This window comes from Corvus cornix, chromosome 5 (assembly GCF_000738735.6).
Source record: "Corvus cornix cornix isolate S_Up_H32 chromosome 5, ASM73873v5, whole genome shotgun sequence".
Taxonomy (NCBI): domain Eukaryota; kingdom Metazoa; phylum Chordata; class Aves; order Passeriformes; family Corvidae; genus Corvus; species Corvus cornix.
Genome location: NC_046335.1, coordinates 20387747 through 20408152, shown reverse-complemented (window position 1 = coordinate 20408152; position 20406 = coordinate 20387747). Strand labels below are relative to the sequence as shown.

The 20406-nt window shown below is 34.9% G+C and overlaps 1 protein-coding gene across 1 annotated transcript in view; it reads right to left on the bottom strand.

Moving 5' to 3' along the window:
- CEP128 (centrosomal protein 128) overlaps window positions 1–20406 on the bottom strand; it is a 115581-nt gene that overhangs the window by 58784 nt on the left and 36391 nt on the right. Inside the window, exons 14-19 of the mRNA XM_039552733.1 lie at window positions 19962–20312; window positions 16115–16765; window positions 12346–12510; window positions 9131–9307; window positions 7538–7597; window positions 5650–5842 (exon numbers count right to left, since the gene is read on the bottom strand). Of these exons, the coding sequence (XP_039408667.1) occupies window positions 5650–5842; window positions 7538–7597; window positions 9131–9307; window positions 12346–12510; window positions 16115–16765; window positions 19962–20312 (1597 nt within the window). The remainder of the gene's footprint in view (window positions 1–5649; window positions 5843–7537; window positions 7598–9130; window positions 9308–12345; window positions 12511–16114; window positions 16766–19961; window positions 20313–20406) is intronic.

Here is a 20406-nt window from a genome sequence, read left to right as displayed (position 1 = left end):
TGTAAATAGGAGCAATGCACCTGCTCTTCTTGCATCACTACAGCCTTACTAACATTGTTTCATTAAAAAAGAACAGATACAGCCTTGCCAAATATGTCAGGTCTTATTTTGCTAAACATTTATGTGTTGACTATCCATGTCTTCTCTGAAGTAGGAGCATATTATCCTAAAACAAAAGAACTGTGCAGACTTCATGTCCACCACTATACAACACATTATGTCTAGCTTATATAAATGTCAATATATTCCAAAATTTTCTTGGAAAGGCAATTAAAGTACATCTGAGTTCTAAGACCAATGGGTGCACCCAGGATCAAATATAGACTTTCACTGATTCGAATGATGAACTTTTCAGACTACACAGTTTGGCTAGACCATATAGAAATGCAGTAAATGAAAGAAATTTGTGCTAGGTCCTGGGTACAATTCTTGACAATGGCATTAAAAAGATAATAATTAAAAAAATACTTGTTACCTAAACTAACTTTTAAATTATTTTAAGAACACCTTGGCATGCTCAGTGATTCCAGAATGCAAATGAAGCTTAGTTAAGAAACTGGAACTTATGTGTTTTATTTCCTCATACCCTTGTTAACAGATTGAATACCTAATGCAATGTTTTTGAAATAAATTTGATAGTGAGACCAAAATCACTCTAAGAGGAAAAATGGAATCCAAGTTGTTATTTACTGAAATATCTCGTTGTGTAGCATGCTAGAAAAATATATTAAGTAGTGAACTGTATCCAAAGTACAAATCTGCAAACCTGAAATCAGAACTCACATCCTCTTCAGTTCTTCTGTATTCATAAATATTGCTAGACTTCTGAATTTCTAAAGTCTCCAGCATGATACTTTTACCAAGAATGGAAGACAAATGTAGCTGATCTTGAAGCATCACCAGGTAACTCTGAAACTTCTGCTACTCTGTAAACAATCCTGAAACTCTGTGCTTCACAACTGTACTTTGCTTCATTCTCTATTCTCTCATTCATGAATCTTTATGTTAGCTTACTTGTATTTTTCAGGATAATACCACATGGACAGCCAGTTTATACCACCACAGGTACCACTGTGATAATGTTAACACTTCTACAGAGATTCACAAGAAGGATTCAAAAGCCTGCAATATCCTAGGTATTTACAAATGCCTTGGTGAAGGGTAAAGACAAAAGTACCCCATAGTTAGAAGTTTTAGTAGGCCTATTTAAGCTAATAAAACTTCCTTACACATGTTCATCAACAAAGCAGTTTAAATATTTATCCTACCTACTTTTGGTATGTCCACCATAAATCTCTATTTTTATTCTTTCTCCCAAAAAAACTCCAGGAGTAAACTACATTATCAGATCCATTGAAAGGAAATTAACAAATTAATTTCTTGAGAATACAATTTCTCTATCTCATTTTCAAAATTTTGACATAAGTGAACTTAAATTAATGGAGTATTTTCACACTATATCAGGTACTCAGACAAGTGGTTTGTGTCGGTGGGGACAGTCAACCACATACATGGATATTCATGGTTATTCACAGAATCTGGTAAAATGTTCCATCTAAAATCTGTGTCATTCCAAATGCAGCAGAAAATATTTTCATCCATTTGATCAAATTTGATTGAATGCCCATTTAATTTAGCAATACTGTTAAGGATACGTTGGTGTTTAAAAAAAATAAAAAAGTGAAGGGCTCTTTTTTATCAATTAAATACATTCTGCCTTCAATTGCTTAATTCCTGCACCTGGGATTTGCCCAAAATTTCATTACTGGGTGCCCTAGTATTGTGTAAGTACTTCCATTTTCTATGTTTAAGAAACAAAAGCCAACCAGCATTCTGCATCCTAAATTTAAATTTTTTATCATTTTGATGGATTGCTTTCTCCTTTTGGCTTAACACCTTTTTTATGCTTTTACCTGTGTTTTCTTTTTTCCCCTCTGGGAAAGTAGTTTTTCCAATTTTCATGTTCAAGTCATTGATCCATTAAACTATTTACATGTTTACATTCTACTACTTGCATCATAATCAAGGCTGGGCTTTTCATTCAGTATGTAAGAGTATCCGTTCAAGATATAAAAGCAGTCAGATTTTGTCTTGCACCCTTTTTAAAATAAAAACAACCCTTTTTAAACATTTAAATGTATCACTTGATACAAAGGACAGTACTCAAAACTCACATTAACAGATATACATTCTATTATTTCTCTATCTTCTACAATTTCTAAAAAAAACCTGACTTGGTGTAATGAAGGTCTTAATTTTCAAATTAAAAAGAACAATCTAAGTTGACATGACTGTAAAACAAACCAATTAAATTCATGTGGAGATTGTAGCTCCATTATTCTTGCATACACTGTCACATGCTCTGTCATTTAATTAGTGGTACAAGAAAATTATGTTAAATACCAAGTCAACCTGCCGATTGGTGCACTAATAAAAAGTTCTTAAAATTTTGTTCAATGTTTGTAAACATTATTATGAACTTCTGACTCTGGCTTCAAATTCAAAATTGATTTAAAGGCAGTAAAAATAAATAATACATAATATTTCCTTTCTTGGTATCAGGTAAATGAAATTAAACAATTCCAGTGCTATTCCATTTTGCGTACCAAAAAAGCCACCAATGTTTTTAAGGCTCCAATTTTTATTATCATATTCCTACTCTTCATACTAAGCCCACTCATGAACAAAAGTGAGTCTACAGACCAGCATCTCTAAAAGAGTACCAACTATCCCTTTGTCACTTAGAGAAGCACATTCCTTACTTGAATTTATCATTCTTATATTTAATCATCACATCAGTACTCCCCTGCACAGTTGCACGTTGAACACCATACAGGTGACAGCCATACTGTGGCTTCTGCTACATCTCTCAGTTATTCAGTAACTACCAACTATTTTATCAAATTAATGACAACAGGAAGTTGGGCTCAGATGTATTTTATTTCCCTATCTCTAATTAGAATGAACACTTACTGAATTAATAAAGTCTTGAATACTATTAAGAGAAGCAGACACACTCCTGGAAGGGCTGTAACACCACAGGGCTAAAGCTGAAGAAATACACTGGTACTGAGCCAAATCATGGTAACTTCATCTGTATGCACAAGATTGCTGACTATCAGATCTAATCCAAATGGAACATGACAAAGTGAATTATAAATTTACAGACATGAAGACTATTCTTAATTGTGTATATAAATAATTGGCTGTGTAATTGGAAATACCTGCATCTCTCCTCCAACACTATTTTAATAGCAGTGCCCAAAAACAAACAAAAAAATCCCACCAAACAACACACCAAAAAACACCCTACCAATCACCACCTTACATGACCAGGTTTCAAATTATATCTCATTAAAAAAACATGGCATGTCAAGAGACAATAAGATGCTTGATAGCTGCTTATGAACACACTCCTGACTCCCTATTTCCCCATCAAACAGTAAATTACAATTATTTAAATCAGAAATAAAATTCAAAACAAAAATTAATGTTTTATGAATGTTTTTAAGTGAAGACAGCAAGGAGGATATCTTGGGAAATCCACTAGCAGCAGTCAAGGTTACTTATCTTCCTCTGCTGCTATCTTCATACCCATGTATCCTCAGATCCTGTGTATCTATCCTGATCCCAGGGTTTAAACCTAACACTGGCCTGCATTGCTGGCACTGCGTCACCTTTTTGTAAGTTGTATTTCTCATTCTTTATTTAGTGGAATTTTAAAGAATGTTTACTGTTTTCTGCTACACAGAAAACTTTAACAACTATTTAACAGTTACTTCCTTTCTCTTACCTACTTTTAACAAGCATCCACCTCTAGAGAAGACAGAGGAGAACACCATTTACTTAAAACTGCATAAGTTGTAGTATGTGAAGTAACAAATGGAACTGAGCATACTTGGAGGGGAAAAAAGAAATGGCCCTTATAAAAAGAAGGTATAAGATTACACACTATTTTTTGTGCTCAGTTAACAACATTACTTCTTACCATTCTTTTCAGTTTAATAATTGCCCATAATAACTTGACCTACAGCTTGAAATTTAAATGCAGGCTGTGAATTGTTCCACGAAGTCTAAACTAAATAAGTACAATAGAACAGAGATCTAAGTAAGGTTTGCTTTATTTCCTATGCACTTGCATTAAAAAGGCAAATAAGGCTTCAGGGAGATCATCTTAGTAGATAATTATTCAAATATAAAAACACTAAAGCACTATTAATGTCATATCAGGGTCTGTGTGCCATCTTTCTTAACAAATGAAGGACAGCAATAGAAACCTTCAAGCTTGAAAGATCAAAGCACGTTCTCTTTCAAAGTTCTTTGTAAGTGGAAGAAGAAAATTTTGACAGAATCTTACAATTCTTTTAAAACAACCAGCATTGTTCTATAAAATATTTACAAGAATGTTTTTATCTGTTATTGCTGTTGTGGTGGTGGCTTAATCCCAGTTGGCAACTAAGTACCATACGGACACTTGCTCACATACACACACCCCATTGCTGAAATGGAGAGGAGAATCAGAAAGAAGCTAAATCCCATGGGATTAGACAAAAGCAGTTTAAAAATTAAAAAATTAAATAATAAAATTTTAAAAATAAAAAAGAAACAAAAAAGAAAAGGAAAACAACAAAAAAGATAGAAATAAAAACAAAAAAACCCCAAGTGATGTAGAATACCACTGCTCACCACTGACGTCCAGCCCCTTCTCCAGCTGTGATTGGCTCCTCCCAGACAACTCCCCTGTATTTATATACTGGGAATAGTGTTCTAATATACAGAATATCCCTTTGGTCAGTTCCCCCAGCCTGGCCATGCTCCCTTGCAGCTATTTGTGCACCTGCTCACTATCGGAGCATGGAAAACTGAAAAGTCCTTGACTTAGGGTGCAACAACTAAATCATCACTGTGTTATCAACATTACTATCATATTGAATCCAAAACACAGCATGTTTCAGCTACTAGGAAGAGAATTAACTTTGTTCTAGCCAAAATCAGGCAGTTTTGTTTTTGCTACATTTCACAAAACATTTTCAATAATAAGTCAGCCACTAGAAGCTATAACTACACTTGCTAAAAGTTTACGCTTATGATGAGTCTACATCAATCAGCACAAAGTGACATCTAACAAAATAATTAAAGAGAATACTTATTCTGTCCAGTTGTATCAGTATGGAGTCCTGAATAAAGACTGGAACAAGATTTCTGAAGAAAACCTAAAAGGTGACACCTTTCTTTCAAAACTGGGGGAAGAGAATACCATGAAAGATCATACCACGACACAGCGAGCTATGCAAATAGCAGTCTAACTCAGACAGCCTCAGACTCTTGTATAACCCGTTTTGCCCGGGTCGTGCAATGTCCCAGAAGGTACAGCTGGAAAATATTTCTATATCCACTGTGCATGATGTAAACTCTTGTGTTATTCAGCCACTGTACTGGGTTGAAACACAGTTGATTGCATTTGCCTTTTTTGTCAGCGAAGGAAAACAAAAACCCACAAACCTAGCATTTTTCTTGGTTATCACTAGCACATTGCAGTTTGCAATAACTAGTTGATAAAATACATCTGAATGTGCCATAGAAATTATAATTAATACAATTTTACATTCTTTCTCCCTTTTATCAACAAAAATCAAACCAGTAACATACCTCTTTTTTCTCTGTGAACTTCTTCCAGAAGTTTTTCTTGGTTTTTTATCTGTTTAAAGAGAGACTGATGTTCAGTCTCCTTTATCTGTGCAAAGTGCTTGAGCTGTTCTCGGCTTTGCAGCAAGTAGCATCGCAGTTTTTTTTCCTTACTTTCTCTTTCCTTTACCTCCTCACACAGCCACTGAAGCTTAGTCTATATTAAAAAAACGGTACAATAAAAAGTAAAGAATTCTAATGACAATAAAAGGACGTAAATGTTCACTGAGCAAATTGTCTTTGGAGTTACAGATTACTCATTTGTAGCTATCTGAATAATAATAATAGGGGACATTCAGATATATGACGTTATATGAACATATGTGGACCTTCAAGAGACTCAAAAGACATATTTTGGTTGATAATTATATGTGAAAAGCCAATATAGTGATCTTCTTTTATATTATTGTATTTCTTTTTAAATAAGAAGCATGAATTTGCTAGGGTAGATATGGAAATTCACTTTGAATTAGTGCACACAGACACCAAGAGATAGGCCTTCCTTTCAGAATACCTTTTTCTCTCTATTTTATGTTGAAAGAATATAAAGTATTTCTCCTTTCTAAAAAAGTGACATCAATCCTTTCTAGTCAGCAAAAGTCAATATTTAAGGTTTATTCAGAGGAGAAAAAGATCTCATTGATAAGGTTGTGATCAATATAGTAAATCTAGAAGTGATCAAATGAAATACTTTCACACAGCCTGTTTAACGACAAAAGAAAATAAAAGTGGCATTTTAAGTAGTCATTCATTCTAAACTTCCCTCTGGCAGCTAAACAAACTTAGGTGAGAAATGTATGCAAAATATTACTAGGCACTCTTTGAAAGTTCTTTTTAATATTATGTCAGTGTCACTTTTTCAAGTGAAGAAAATACTTCCCCCGTAACATTTCTCCTATGATTCCAATCTTGTCTCTGTTATCTATAGTGGTAGTGTTTCTTGGTCTACAAGTCTTACCCAGACCACACACCATGAATAACCTTCTCTTACATGAAAACATTTGCAATTTTTTTTCCTTAAGTCAATTCTCCTGTGGCTTTGACCTTTCTACATGAAGTAAAAACACCAGTTGTCTTCCAGAGTTTGTGATCTATTTTGATCATGAGAAACTTACTTCTTTTAAAAGATATGGGTAAGAAATGTGCTTATGTGTGTGAGTTGAGGGTGCTAGAGGAAAGCTACAAAATGAAAGGCAAGATTTATGAGTTACAATCATCACCTTGAAGATGTTTTCAAGCATATGTGCCCCCACATTATAGGGCTTGAAAGCTTTAAAGTGGAAAGAAAAATCGTTCATTTTCCAAGAATCCAATCTAATACATTTCAGATTTAATACCAGCCTTATTTAAAACGATCTCTTGCCTTGTGATAATGCTAAAGAGAAACTTAACCCGCTGACTACATTTTCATGCTTTACTTGTCTGAAAAAAATTTGAACCAGATCTAAAGGCTATCACTGCTCTTACTTCAATGCCTTTATTTGGTGATAACAATATTGCTATTTATTTTGCTACAGAGATGGCTATATCTTGTTGATAGAAACATTCGGAAAACTATTCTGTCAGTTAAAATAACACTCTGGAAATACCAGAATTATTGCCAAAGGAATGCTTTTGTATTTTTCCTTTTACACTTTAAGTGCCATTTTAAACAGACCTTCAACTGAATCAGATCCATCCTTTCACAGACTCACCCCCTCACTCAATTGTTAGGGCTGAAAAGGACCTCAGGGATCATTTAGTACCTAGTTTCAACCCCCTGACATGTGCAGGGACACTTCCCACTACACCAGGTTGCTCAAATATTGGATATTAGCTTATTCAGTGAAATTTCAGGAGTTTTGACTATTACCTTTGTTTCTGCTAACCAGCGATGAGGATCATTCCGTACTGTTGGTGTGAGGGATATTGCCTATGGAAAAGCAGGAGACAGAGAAACAGACGTAAAACGGGAATTAGACATAGAAGGAAGAAAGTCCTGATTACTGGAAATTCATCAAACAAATACATTTTTTATCAAGGAAGATTAAGCCTAGTGTTTGACTTCTCTGAATACAAGTATTTATCCATCAAATTCCTCCTTGCTCACCCAAGTTGTAGTGGCAATTTCTTGAAGGGTGAAACTTTTTAGAAACCTTGGCAATACCTAAAGTACTGGGCAGAGGAAAAATATAACAAAGGAAGCTGCTTTTTTTCTTTTTTTTTTTTAAAAACTAACTTTTTTCGCATTAGCTGTCTAGTCAAAAATTCACATTCAGAACTAGTTTAATTTTGCCAGTGATCAAAAAAAAGGAGAATTGTACAAACAGGGATCTACAAAACTTTATCCAGAAACCAAAAACTCTGCACGAGGTGGGAAGCAAATCCAAGAAGGTATGGCTCAATGATCAAGAATCTGGCAACCAGAGCAGATCACAAAACTTAATAAAAAACCAGACTGAGCTATAAGAATACAGAGGAGAAAGCTTGTTTGTCAAACACATTTTCTTAGAATTCTCATCTAGTTTTGTGCTGCAACATCCCAACTCCATATGTGAGTGGAGAAATGGTGTCAATTGTGAAAAATTCCTATTACAAAAGCAGCCTAGCCCAGTCAAATGACCAGGAACTACAAAGTATTCTCTGTTTAAATAGCAAGACAAAAAAAGATGTAACATGAATGTACTCCGGGGTTGCAGCTAAGGCTAAAAATCCACCAGGTCAAGCACTTTTGAGTGTGGCAACGAGCTGAGTCATACATTCCGTTCTCTTTATTCTCAGAAATGTACAATGTTGATTTAAGAGGATTAGTCATGTAGAATCATACGAAGGGAGGAAGAGTGGTTTCTGAACCTGGGGAACAAATGAGAATACTCAGAAGAAAAGCTACAGGGAGACAGGGGTTGCAGGAGAAGTAGTAAAATAGTGAAAAAAAAGTTACAGCAAGCTACCAGTTTCCTGAAAATTTGGGGCTGAGTTTTCTGGATACAAGGACCTGCTCCTCAAAAGAGGACGTTTTAAACTCTTTTCATTTTCAGTATTTAGTTCTCTACATAAAAAACAAAGCATCCAAGTGATTTTTTAACAAAACCTTTCTTACATTTTCTCCCAATTTTAAAAGCATTTTAGGCCTTTCTTGAGGACTTCCCAACTCTAGACTGCCTAAGAAAACCTACCTCAAAATTTTGGCTCATAAAAGGTCTTTTCACACAAGCAAAAGGAGAACTGTTTCTCACAAAAAAAAAAAAAAAAAAAAGGGAAAAGAAAGCAGTACCAATTAATGCATGGACAGTTCTTCATAGCATCCCATTCTAATACCTAGCAATGTCCCTCTGTACCAGCTAAATATCCATAATTCTATTAGAATGATTATCTATACAACACTGACAATAATGCATACAAGTTCTGCTGCAAACTTGCATTAAGAAAATAACAAAATGTGAAGTATACTTAAAACTAGAATTACTTTGAATTTCTCCATGGAGTCTCGAGAAAAGATTTCACAAGCAGCGTCAATTTCACTTCCTATCATGGAGAGAATGGATTGCTGTTCCATTTCTAAGTGACGCAGCTGATCTTTAAACTGCAGTCTGGCCTCGCTCATCTTTCTCAAATGATCTTCTTCATTGATGATCTGCTTTTCCTGGAGAGACAGAGGAAAAACAAAACAAAGATAAATTATTGCATTAATAATGTAACATACATCATTAGCAATATACCTTTCAATCTTATAATCACACTATACTCACTCATGCTAATTTCAACTCCTTGCCCTGGAAAAATAATATCTGCTAATAGCACTTTTAAGTTCCTCCCTTGATTCTCCTTATTATCCTGTAAATCAGTTAGGAAGAAACTGCTACCAAATGCAAACTCAACAATCATAAAGCGTACCTTCAAAGTCAAAAATAGATGTTCTATTACAAATCTCCTCATGAGTAGAAAAAGAGCCCAGAGCAAATGCTCCCATTATTACCTTCTGCCTGAATCAGTTATAGGCATCTAATCTCTATCATCAGAAGAGATCCCAGAAGGATAATTTTATTGGCAGTGTGCTCTCAAAGGAAAACTACTCAAAGAATATTTCATAGGAAAGTGAGTGGCACTGAGGAAAGCATTTTATGTTATCATCTAATGTCAGAAAGTTGATTAAATATGTTACATATGTTTTTAAAATTCAGATTCTCTTCTTTCATATCTATGATAGAGCTGCCATGTAAAACCAAACAAAACTGCTGCTGGATTACACAAAATAATGAATTATGCATCATAATTAATATAGAAAAACCTATCTTGTGAAAGTAAGTGAAATTGAAACACACCTGTCTGCTGCTGAGATCAGGAGGATGTAATGCAGCGAAGGGTGAACACTTTAACAGGCACATTCCAATGCATGCAAGTTGCACCAAGAATGGTGAGAAAAGCAAGAATTTCAAAAATTTATTAATTTTTATTAATTAATTTTTATTAATTAATTTTATTTATTAATTTTTATTAATAATTATTACCTCCACAATGACAAGGTACAACTGTTTGAAGTGTATTTGATGGAAATCTGCATACATTGCTCTTATGAGACACCAGCGTGGAGTTAGGTAATGTCTAACACAAGTTCCATGAATGGGATATACATGGAATCATAGAATCATTTATGTTGGAAAAGGACTCCACGATCTTAAGAGTCCAACTGCAAACCCCACACTGCCAAGTCCACCACTAAACCATGTCCCTGAACATCACCACATCTACATGTCTTTTGAACACCTCCAGAGGTGGCAACTCAACCACTTCCCCTGGGCAGCCTGTTCCAACGTGTGAACAAATTTTTCCTAATATCCAATCTAAATCTCCCCTGATACAGCTTAAGGCTATTTGCTTTTGTCCTACCACTTGCTAATCGGGAGAAGAGACCAATACCCACCTTGCTACCTCCTTTCAGGAGGTTGTATACATATATATGTATAGGTGTTACTTCTATTAGCGAAATAGGTGTTTTTAATATAGGTGACCTACAAATGTGAGACACTCACACTTGATAAGCAGTCTGATTTTTTTCATTTAATTAATACAAAAAATACTTGAGTTAGACGGCAGTTATTCCAAACTGAAGAAATCGTAAGATTTTTACAGATGGACAGGTTCCAGTATTTCTGTACTATAAAGATGGGAGCTGAACAGTTTTGACCTAGGTAAGTATTCTGAAAGTAATAAGATTGCATTGTATATATTTCCAGTATCAGTGTTCTGTTATCTCACTATTCACTGAACGCAGTCCATCACATGTCAAAGTTCATTCCCAAAGACCATGACTAAAACAGAATATGTAAATTTATTTATTTATCTGCCTGATTTTCTGAGTGTGCTAACATTCCTTAACATTCTACACCCAGAGCCCACAGGAGAATCAAAGTCACTAATGACTCAGAAGTGCAGAAGGAAAAGGAAAGAAACCAATCACTTTACCATTATTCTCTGCTCCTCCATCTTTCATGAAAAAAAAAATCCAAGGTAGCTATAACACCTATGCTTCTTTGAATTAGTATTTGCATTAAGAACAGAATGATATTAGAAGTATTAAAAGCATGGAAAAGGAAGTATTTTGTAACACAATAAGCTTCTGCTGCATTGCCACAACTCTATGCTAGTATGAGATTTCTCAAAAGGTAATATTATTTCCCCCATCCTAACACTCCTTTTGACAAGCCACGAAACCACAATAGCAAATATTCTCTTAAGTTAACCATTAATGCAATCTAGTAGAAGTCTCCATCTGCATTTACCTTCAAAAGCTGAGACCACGGGATTGCATGCTTAAAAACTCCTCTGATCTTTTTCAATTTAGAGATAAAAGATTATTTTGGTCCAAAAAACAGCGTCTTCCCAACATTAGGTAAGGTTGGAGCTAGGTCACAACAGACTACAGAAGCCTATGTACGCCCCTATAAACATGTTTTCTTAATAATAGATATTCTAGAACTAAAATGCCAACATAGAAAAAACGCATTTTGAATTCTCATTTCAGATACTCTTTATTAGTCTGACAAGTTGAACTTCTAAACCACTTCCTTGTTGGGGAAGATGAAACAGGAAGGCCTGGTGGATATGATTGCCTGTAGTTTTCATATTCCCAAAATCTTTTGTCAGGCAATCATATCCCCAGAAACCTACACTTCCTGATAGAAAAATGTTAAACCTGGCATTTCTTTAGCTTGCTAAACTATCTCCATACTATCAAAAAAACCCCCAAAACACAAAAAGTCCTCCACCCCAACATTAGTTAGAATTTCTTTTACTATGCTTACGTTGCATATCTCCTTCAAATTACGTCTAAATTATTCAGAGCTCCACTGCTTCTTGAAGAAAAATATGAAGAAAACTAGAAGTGGTTGGTTAAACATTTGTTAGTTACCTATATTAGAGATCAGGCAAGCAACAGGATTTATATTTCTAGTCCTAAATAATATTAGCAAATCTTTGGAGGGCTACAGTTCATAACTCAGCCAAAGCACTTTTGTCTTCTTTCATTTATACAGAAACTGTGTACTATGGTATGACAGGGTATATGCTTTAATACATACATGCTGGGTTTTTTTAGGTTTACCATCTATTTCTATAATCCATCATTTATTTTAGGTATTATCAGCAGAGAAACAAATCATGGTTAAAATAAGTTAATTTTACCTTTTTCTCCAGTTCTTGTTTTACAGACTCACATTTCCATTTTAGTTTTATATTTTCTTCTTCATTTTGGGTTAATTCTTCTGACAATTTATCACACTCAACTTTTATTTTTTCCAGTTGTCGAGACTGAGTCTTAACTATGTTTTTCTCTTCTAAAAGTTCCATCTGATGGTAAAGGGAAAACAGATTACAAAGTCACTGTACTGGTTATTTTAAAACACACACAAACTCTGAAGTTTTAAATCAGTGGAACGCTATTGCCAAATGGTAAATGTAAAAAATCAAATTGAGTTAAGTTATACTAAGTGCAATCACTTATCTGAACACGAAAAACATGCATCACAGAGTAGAAGAACCATACAGTGCTTAAAAGCAGAAAATAGAAGTCTCAGATTCTGAATTTCAACTCTGCTACACTCATCAGCTTACATCATCCTGAGAAGCCTAGTATTTATGCAACTTTTCCATTACTGAAATAATTTGGAATCAGAAAGTCTAAAACTATCATTTAATTTCAGGAACTAATACTGAATTTATATTTGGAAGGAAACAACTGCAAAGACTTAGTACTTTTAAGTTCTGTAATTGTGTGGGTTTAGTGCTACTATTTTGTGCGATTAATGCTACTCATGAAAACATTGCAGAGAAAAATGAAGAAAACACAGAAAAATGAAGAAAAAAATGACTGACTGAAAATGAAAGATTTGAGAAATGCTCTACAGTATCTAGAATTTAAAAAAGAATACAACAAAGAAGCAAATTAACACACACATTACTCAAAACCAGTTTCCTATTAGATGAATTGTGGGAGAGAAGTTTTATGAGTTAATTTAAACACTAAATGTAGACACTAATTTAGACACTAAAGGGATTATAAAAACCCTTCCAAGGGACAATTTTAGAAAGAACTTTGGCATCCACAGTCTACAAAGACTTATGACCACAAAGACAAGCCTGCAATGCCCAAAACATTTTCTGTGAATATGCTTATAAAAATCAGCTTCTCAGTTCCTAGTAAAGGTAATTGCATTATAATACCTGTAGATGGAGACAATCAAAGAAAAAAAATCCCTCACCTATATTACCCTTGAGACACAAAAGAGAAAGTTAATACTTATTAATTTTCAGTACGGACAAGGCAGATTTGACTGTAATTTAACTGATCTTTATTGAACCCAATTTCAACATTTAACAATCTTCAGGAAAAGAAGGATGGCACAATTGGAAAATGTGTAGAAAACAATTAAAAAATAAATACACACATATAAACAATTTTATACGTATAGATACATATCTCTATATAACTTTAGATTAAAGATTAATACTTCAAATACTTCCATACTGTCAGATATTAGGACATTTTGTACATCATCATTCTAAGAAAAGAAGCATGTTTTTAAAGCAAATGAGGGTATGTATTAGAATTAGGGGACAGATCCATAGCTTCTGAGCATATAGCTGAATGGGGACCACTAAGCAAACCACTTGAATTCCTATGACTAATGTATCTACAATTTTAAATAACAAATAAGACATCATAGAGGTATTGGTTGGGAATCATTTAGGATGTTCTACAAGAAACCAAATTAAAAGTTTAAGTATCAGAATCTCTGTAATGAGACAGTAAGATCCTCCTTAACACTGCTATCTCAAAAACTCTATGTTCTTCTCCAGTTCTATTCCATCATACAGTATTTTTATGGTACCTTCCTTACCATCCCACAAAATCCTTAACTACCTAATAAATTTTCCATCCAGTGCCACACTACAGAAAACCAGGCAAAAGTGAGGCAAGGGAGGAAAGAACAACAAAAATCGAAAGTCACTCCTTTTTACAATCTATGCAGCAGTTAGTCCTCTAAACACAGGACTCTGCACCCTTGATTTCCTGGAAGTAACTCATAAATGCATCCTCTTTTAAGTTTAAGGCTTTGGATCCTACAAATACATTAAATTTCCCTTTACTCCTCAAGTCTCTCTCAACTGACCTTTATTTTTAAAGCTTTAACTATCTTTGGACAGGATATGTATATTCCTTTCCAAAAACAGTTACAAAGGTTGGACGCAGCTGAGACATAAATAAGGTCAATTATTACTGTAACATTAAAAGACAACTGGTTGCTAGACACAAGCTTGGCAGCCTGAAAAAAAAAAAAAGGTTTAAAAAACCCCAACTTTTTCTGTTGGATTTCCCTAAACGCTACACTAACACTAAATTTAAAAAGAAAAAAAAAAAAAGGATAAAATTCATGTTAAATTTACCTTAATTTGGAAGAAAAGTATTTCCATAAAATTGAACTCCAAATGCAATGTAATGATGAGTTCAGACAAAAAGTAACCAAATCACCTGCAGGATGACATGTTCTCATCAGATCTTCCTAGAGATGGATATGATTTCCTATTTTGTTTCATTTACAGTCACTCAGTCAAGAGAATCTTGTGCACTATCATTTTGTATACTTCTAAAACAGTTGCATACCCTAATATCTTAGAAAATTCACCTCCCTCAAGCCTTCCACTCTTAAAAAATGTATGTAGATTTAGGATTCTGGGAAAGTCATGGAACTGTAAATGAAATAATGGAAGTGAATTTTTTTAATACTCCATCTAGGTTCAACAATCAGTAACAATAAAAAGGTCCTAACTGTAGGATTTGCCATTTCATAGAAGAACACAGTCACAATCAACTTATTTTTTTCTTACCAGCATCCAGAATACACTTTCCTTCTCTCCACTTTATATCAAATATACACTCTTAATCTCAGTGTCATTACCAAAGAAAAAACCACATTTGGACAGACCAGTTAAATAATGCTATACACACTAAAAATTAAGTCCCCAGTGTTAAGCACTGCTGTCAAAATATTTAATCTTAATGATCCTTCTACTAAGGACCACCTAGGGTTTTTTTTATTGCTATCTTCACTTAAAGGTTTCTGTCAACTGTCAATTATTAAGCCATGAATGATACATTAAATAACTAAACACTAGTCCCAACAGAGATCCCTGAGGGACACCACTCATCACTGCTGTACATTGGGACTCCATACGGACTCTGAACTGTTGACCACAACCCTCTGAATGTGACCATTCAGCCACTTTCTTATCTGTTTAACAGTGCACCTATCAAATCCATCTCTCTCCAGTTTAGCGAGAAGGATGTTGTGGGGTATCACATCCAAGGCTTTACAGAAGTCCAGATAAATGACATCTGTAGCACTTCCATTGTCCCCAGATGTGGTCACTCCATCAGAGAAGGCCACTGGGCTGGTCAGACAGGACTTGCCATTGGTGAAGCTGTGCTCGCTGTTCCAAATCACCTCCCTGTCCTCCATGTGCCTTAAGACTAGCTTCTAAAAGGATTTGCTCCATGATCTTCCCAGGAGCAGAGATGAGACTGACAGGTCAGTAGTTGCCACAGTCCTCCTTCCTACCCTTTTAGAAGATGGGTACAACGCTTCCCCGTTTCCAGTCACCTGGCACTTCATCTGATTGCCGTATTAGAACATTACAGCTTCATGTATTTCCTTTTATTGTGATCATAGACATATCTATTTTACTACTTTTGAACTAAGATTTTGACCTAAAACTGGTACTGTTACATTATTTACTCTGAACTTTAAACTTTTACAATGGCCTGCAAAAACATGTGTGTTAATTGCTTTAAAGCCCATGCTTTATTACTTTCATCATTCAATGGCAGGGGCTGTGTGTGGGCTATGTGGGAGGAGGGGAGAAGTCTGACAATGGAATTCTTCATAATAAGTACCTTTAGCATTCTAATCTTAGCCTCTGCATCATCTTTTTCTTGTTTAAGGAGTTTCATGAGTTCTTGAACATTTTGTTCATGTTTGATTTTCACATTTTGTAATTCTGATCTAAGATCTGCCAACTCCTGTTGGTGAACCTCTCTTTCCATCTTCAGCTGCCTGTTAGCTGAAGTCATCTCTTCATGACTAGATTCCTGCTGTTTCTGGAGGTCTGAGAGGCTCTTAAGTAATTCCTTTTTGGCTTTCTCCTCTTCTGCTATTCTGTTTGTTAGTTCCACACGTACAGCACTTAAATTTTTTACATCTGCTTGCATTTCTAGCAGCCGTTCTTGGTCTTTTTTATGGAACAAGTTAATAGTTTCAAGTTCTGTCTTCAAGTGTTCCTTCTCAGCTTGCATTTGATTTTGTAGAAAGACCTGCTTTTTCAACTCATTCTCCAATTTTTTTACAGTACCTTGAACTTCTTCAATCTCTTCTTCAAGAGATCCCTGGTGTGACTCCATTTCATTCAGTTTTACCTCTTTGCAATGGAGGAGTTCTTCCTGCTGGGCTCTCTTTGTAAGCACATCATTCAGCTCTTTCCGCAGGTTTTCTATTTGGTTTATAGCTGAGAGAAGCTGACTTTTCAGATCATCTTTTTCTTTAAGGGCCTAGGAAAGAAGGAAAAAATCCACTGTGATCTGAAGTAATTAAAGGTAATTGTTGTAAGATGGCCTTAGACATTAGGAATGTCTATGGAACAACTAACATATGTATGTGAAAATACAAAATTTTTGCTTGCTATGAACTTAGTTCAAATGTATTCAGTGTTTCTTTAAATTTACACACAGATCATGTGCAATCTCAAACTTGGCCTTGTCCTTAAATTATCTAGCCTTCTAAGTAGGGATAGTTTTGGTTAATTCTCTGCTTCTCACACTCTCTCTTTGCAGACTGAGAAGTGTCTCTTTATTGGTTCCTCCAAATAGCAAGATGGAGAAAATAAGGTAATAGAGCAATGCAGCAGCATACAGGCAGGACTATTGGACACATACACCTTACTCACAGTCCACTCCATATGCTGATTTATTTTGTTTATTTTCTAAAATACTGCATATGAAGTATACCAGCTTTAACTTATTTTTGAAATTATGCACAGTAGATGAATTAACAGCAGTTAAAAGCTTGGTTCACATATGCATCAAAGCCAAGAAATAATGACATCATCTCCCAAATAAAAATCAGTCAAATGTAATAAAAATTCCACTATTTTCCTAAGGATCTTAAGGGTTTGGGTGTTTTTTCCAACATTGATATATTTCATGTTAAAAATACCACAGAATCACAGAATGTGTAAGCTTTAAAGGACTGCAGTGGGTCATCTGGTCTAACCTCCCTGGTCAAGCAGACTTATCCTAGAGCACAGGCACAGGATTATATCCACATGGTTCTTGAATATCTCCAGTGAGAGAGACTGTGCAATCTGTTTGGGCAATCTGTTCGGATATATCAGATTCTTTAAAGTGACTTAATAAATTTGATACTAAATTTTACTGAGAATTTTCACCAATTCAACAAGGAATGCACATTTCTTATGGATATAGCAAAATTATTTGAAATAATTCAGAACAAAAAGGCAATCAGGTTAAAAAGTGTGCAGTTAAAAATAAAACTATTTGCAATTACATCAAGAATAAGCAATGCAAAGCAAAATACAAAAATAAAAAATTGAGGACATAGACTGATGACCATCATGGGTTTTTTCAGAAAAAAACCTACCAAACAAAAAGACCTTCCTAAACCTATCCTGCAATTCTACTTGAAGGATTTGGCTAAAAAAACCCAAAACCCAAAAAACCACCAAAACCAAAACTCCAGAAAAATTTCAAACTAAAACCCGCAAGTTACTTGCTTTGAGTGTGTTTTCTACATTACATACTTAAAAGAAAATATATTTCAAAAGGCACAAGATGTTAGAAACTCCACTTTCAAACAGTATTAAGGACAACCACATGGGCAAAACTTTAACTAAATTATCCCAGTAACTCCAAAAGAATGAAACCTAAACAATCTCTCTATAGCCCATCCATTGTCTGCAAATATTTCAAAAATTTCATAATTGCAAGGTATGATTGCAATCCAATTTTGAAAGTTTTCCATCAATCCTTTGAAGTCCTCTAACAGAAATCAAAGACAACAGACTGCCATTTTTTCCTTTTCTTTATTATTTTTACAGAATCTTGTCTCAGATGTTGTCTGTATATTTCAAAGCTAGTTAAATTATATTCATCCAGTTACCTCAAGTTTATACTAAATACTGCAGCTAGATTGATTATATTCCTGTATGTAAACTGTTTCCAACTTTATACTGAGAACATGAAATATCGTCTGTACTTTTTTCTCCTTCACAATGACACACAGTTTATTTGATATTGCATATCTTCAAATAAAGAAACTTTCTTCACCAGTGACAATTACCTCAAACTCGTTGGCAGGATGGTGATGACTTTAAAAGTAAGAAAAAATACTGACGGTATTTCTTAAATGGAGCTTAAGACAAAGTTTAAGCACTGCATTTAGCACGTGAATATATTTGTCACATAAAAAGTGGTAAAATCCAAGTCAAGGAGTCTCATGTAACAAAGAAAATTTCAGTGCAGACAGTGCTATCAAGTGCCTCTACAAAGACCTATGTGCTTACATGAACAGTGACTTCAGAACCTTTTTGGGATCTACTGCTGCTTATTCACAACTCGCCTTTACTTTTTGCTTATCTGTCCATTTGATAGACACATATGAGTTCAAAATGGTTCAGGTATTCTTCCTTTCCTTACAACCTCCATTTTCTTAGGCAAGAGGTGACCAGCTTCTTAAATGTTTGAGAATCTTATTCCCCCGGACAACCATAGGGCTAACCAAGATTACTATAGAATGAATTGTTGGAGCATGGAGAGAGGAAATAATAATAAAAAGTAACGAATATGATAGGCAACTCAGGAGATAAACAGCAAACCAAGGAATCACAGTTTAGATTTGCTAGAGTTTATTAATTTCAACTCAGTAATAACCCAATTCTGACTTCTCCTGTGCTTCGACCATGGTTGCATTCATGTACCAATCTCAGAACGGAATACAGGATCAGAAACAACACAGGATTAATAGACATCCCACACTGCATCCCACACAGCCCTTGAAAACCTCAATCTTCGAGTAAGACAAAGCAGAGGATGGAGCCATCTCAAGCCCATCAGATTTAGTAAACTAAACTGGATAAAAGCCATGAGAAAATATGTGAAAAGAGAGTATAGAACTAAAAAACAAAAGCAATACGACAGACTGCACCAGCAGAGCATGTAAGTTAAGATAAAAGCTCACAGCATACAGTCTAGCACTATATTAGCCACTATAAGAACAAGCAACTTTTTACTCAGCCACTGGAAAATACAGACCCACAGACTCATTGCCAACAGAATGATGGCTTCTACCATTATTCTGATACAGGATGATAAGCATTAGCATTGATGTGAGTGCTTGTCTTTAAAACAGTGTCAGCAGCTGAACAAATAAGGGAATTCTTCTAAGTCAAAAATCAAAAAACCCATGTTTTTTCCTGAGAAACTTTAGAGGAGGAAAAAGAGAGGAATAAGTGGTCTGCCATACTGAACAAAGACAAATGAAAAACCCAGAAATTCTACACAATCAATTTTCAAATTGATTTTTCAAAGCAAAAGTTCTGAAAATTATACAGAAGAGGTCCAGAAGTTAAGGCAGAAAGCAGTTTAAGTCACAGTTTGCATAAATAAGATCCTTCTCTTCATTTCTAAAACAAAGGGAAAGGGTACCAAAAAAAAAATCAACCAATCTTACCTGACTTTTCTTGTCCACCAGTTCACTGATAGTTTGATTTTGTTTTTCTATCTCACGATTCAGTTTCTTACACTTCAGTTTCCACTGGCGGATAGTTTCCTGTGCTCTCACCTTCAAATCTTCTCTTTTTTTCTCAGTCTCCAGCCTGAGTGCTTCTGAATGCTTGTATTCAGTGAGATACCGTTCTGCTTCCTTGGTACTCTCTTCAACCTGTTGAGCTAACTCAGCAGACTGGAGTTCAGTTTGTCTACGTCCATTCTCACAAGCCTTGTAGCAATTCTGTAGCTCCTTTAGCTGGTCCAGCATTTTTTCCTGCTGCTTCTCCCTGTCTTCCAGGTCAGATGTTAACACCTGGAATCATCATAGCAAAATACGAACATTCTCTAAAGATATGCAATATGAAACCTTATCAAACAACATATAGCAACATTAAATCACATTTCTA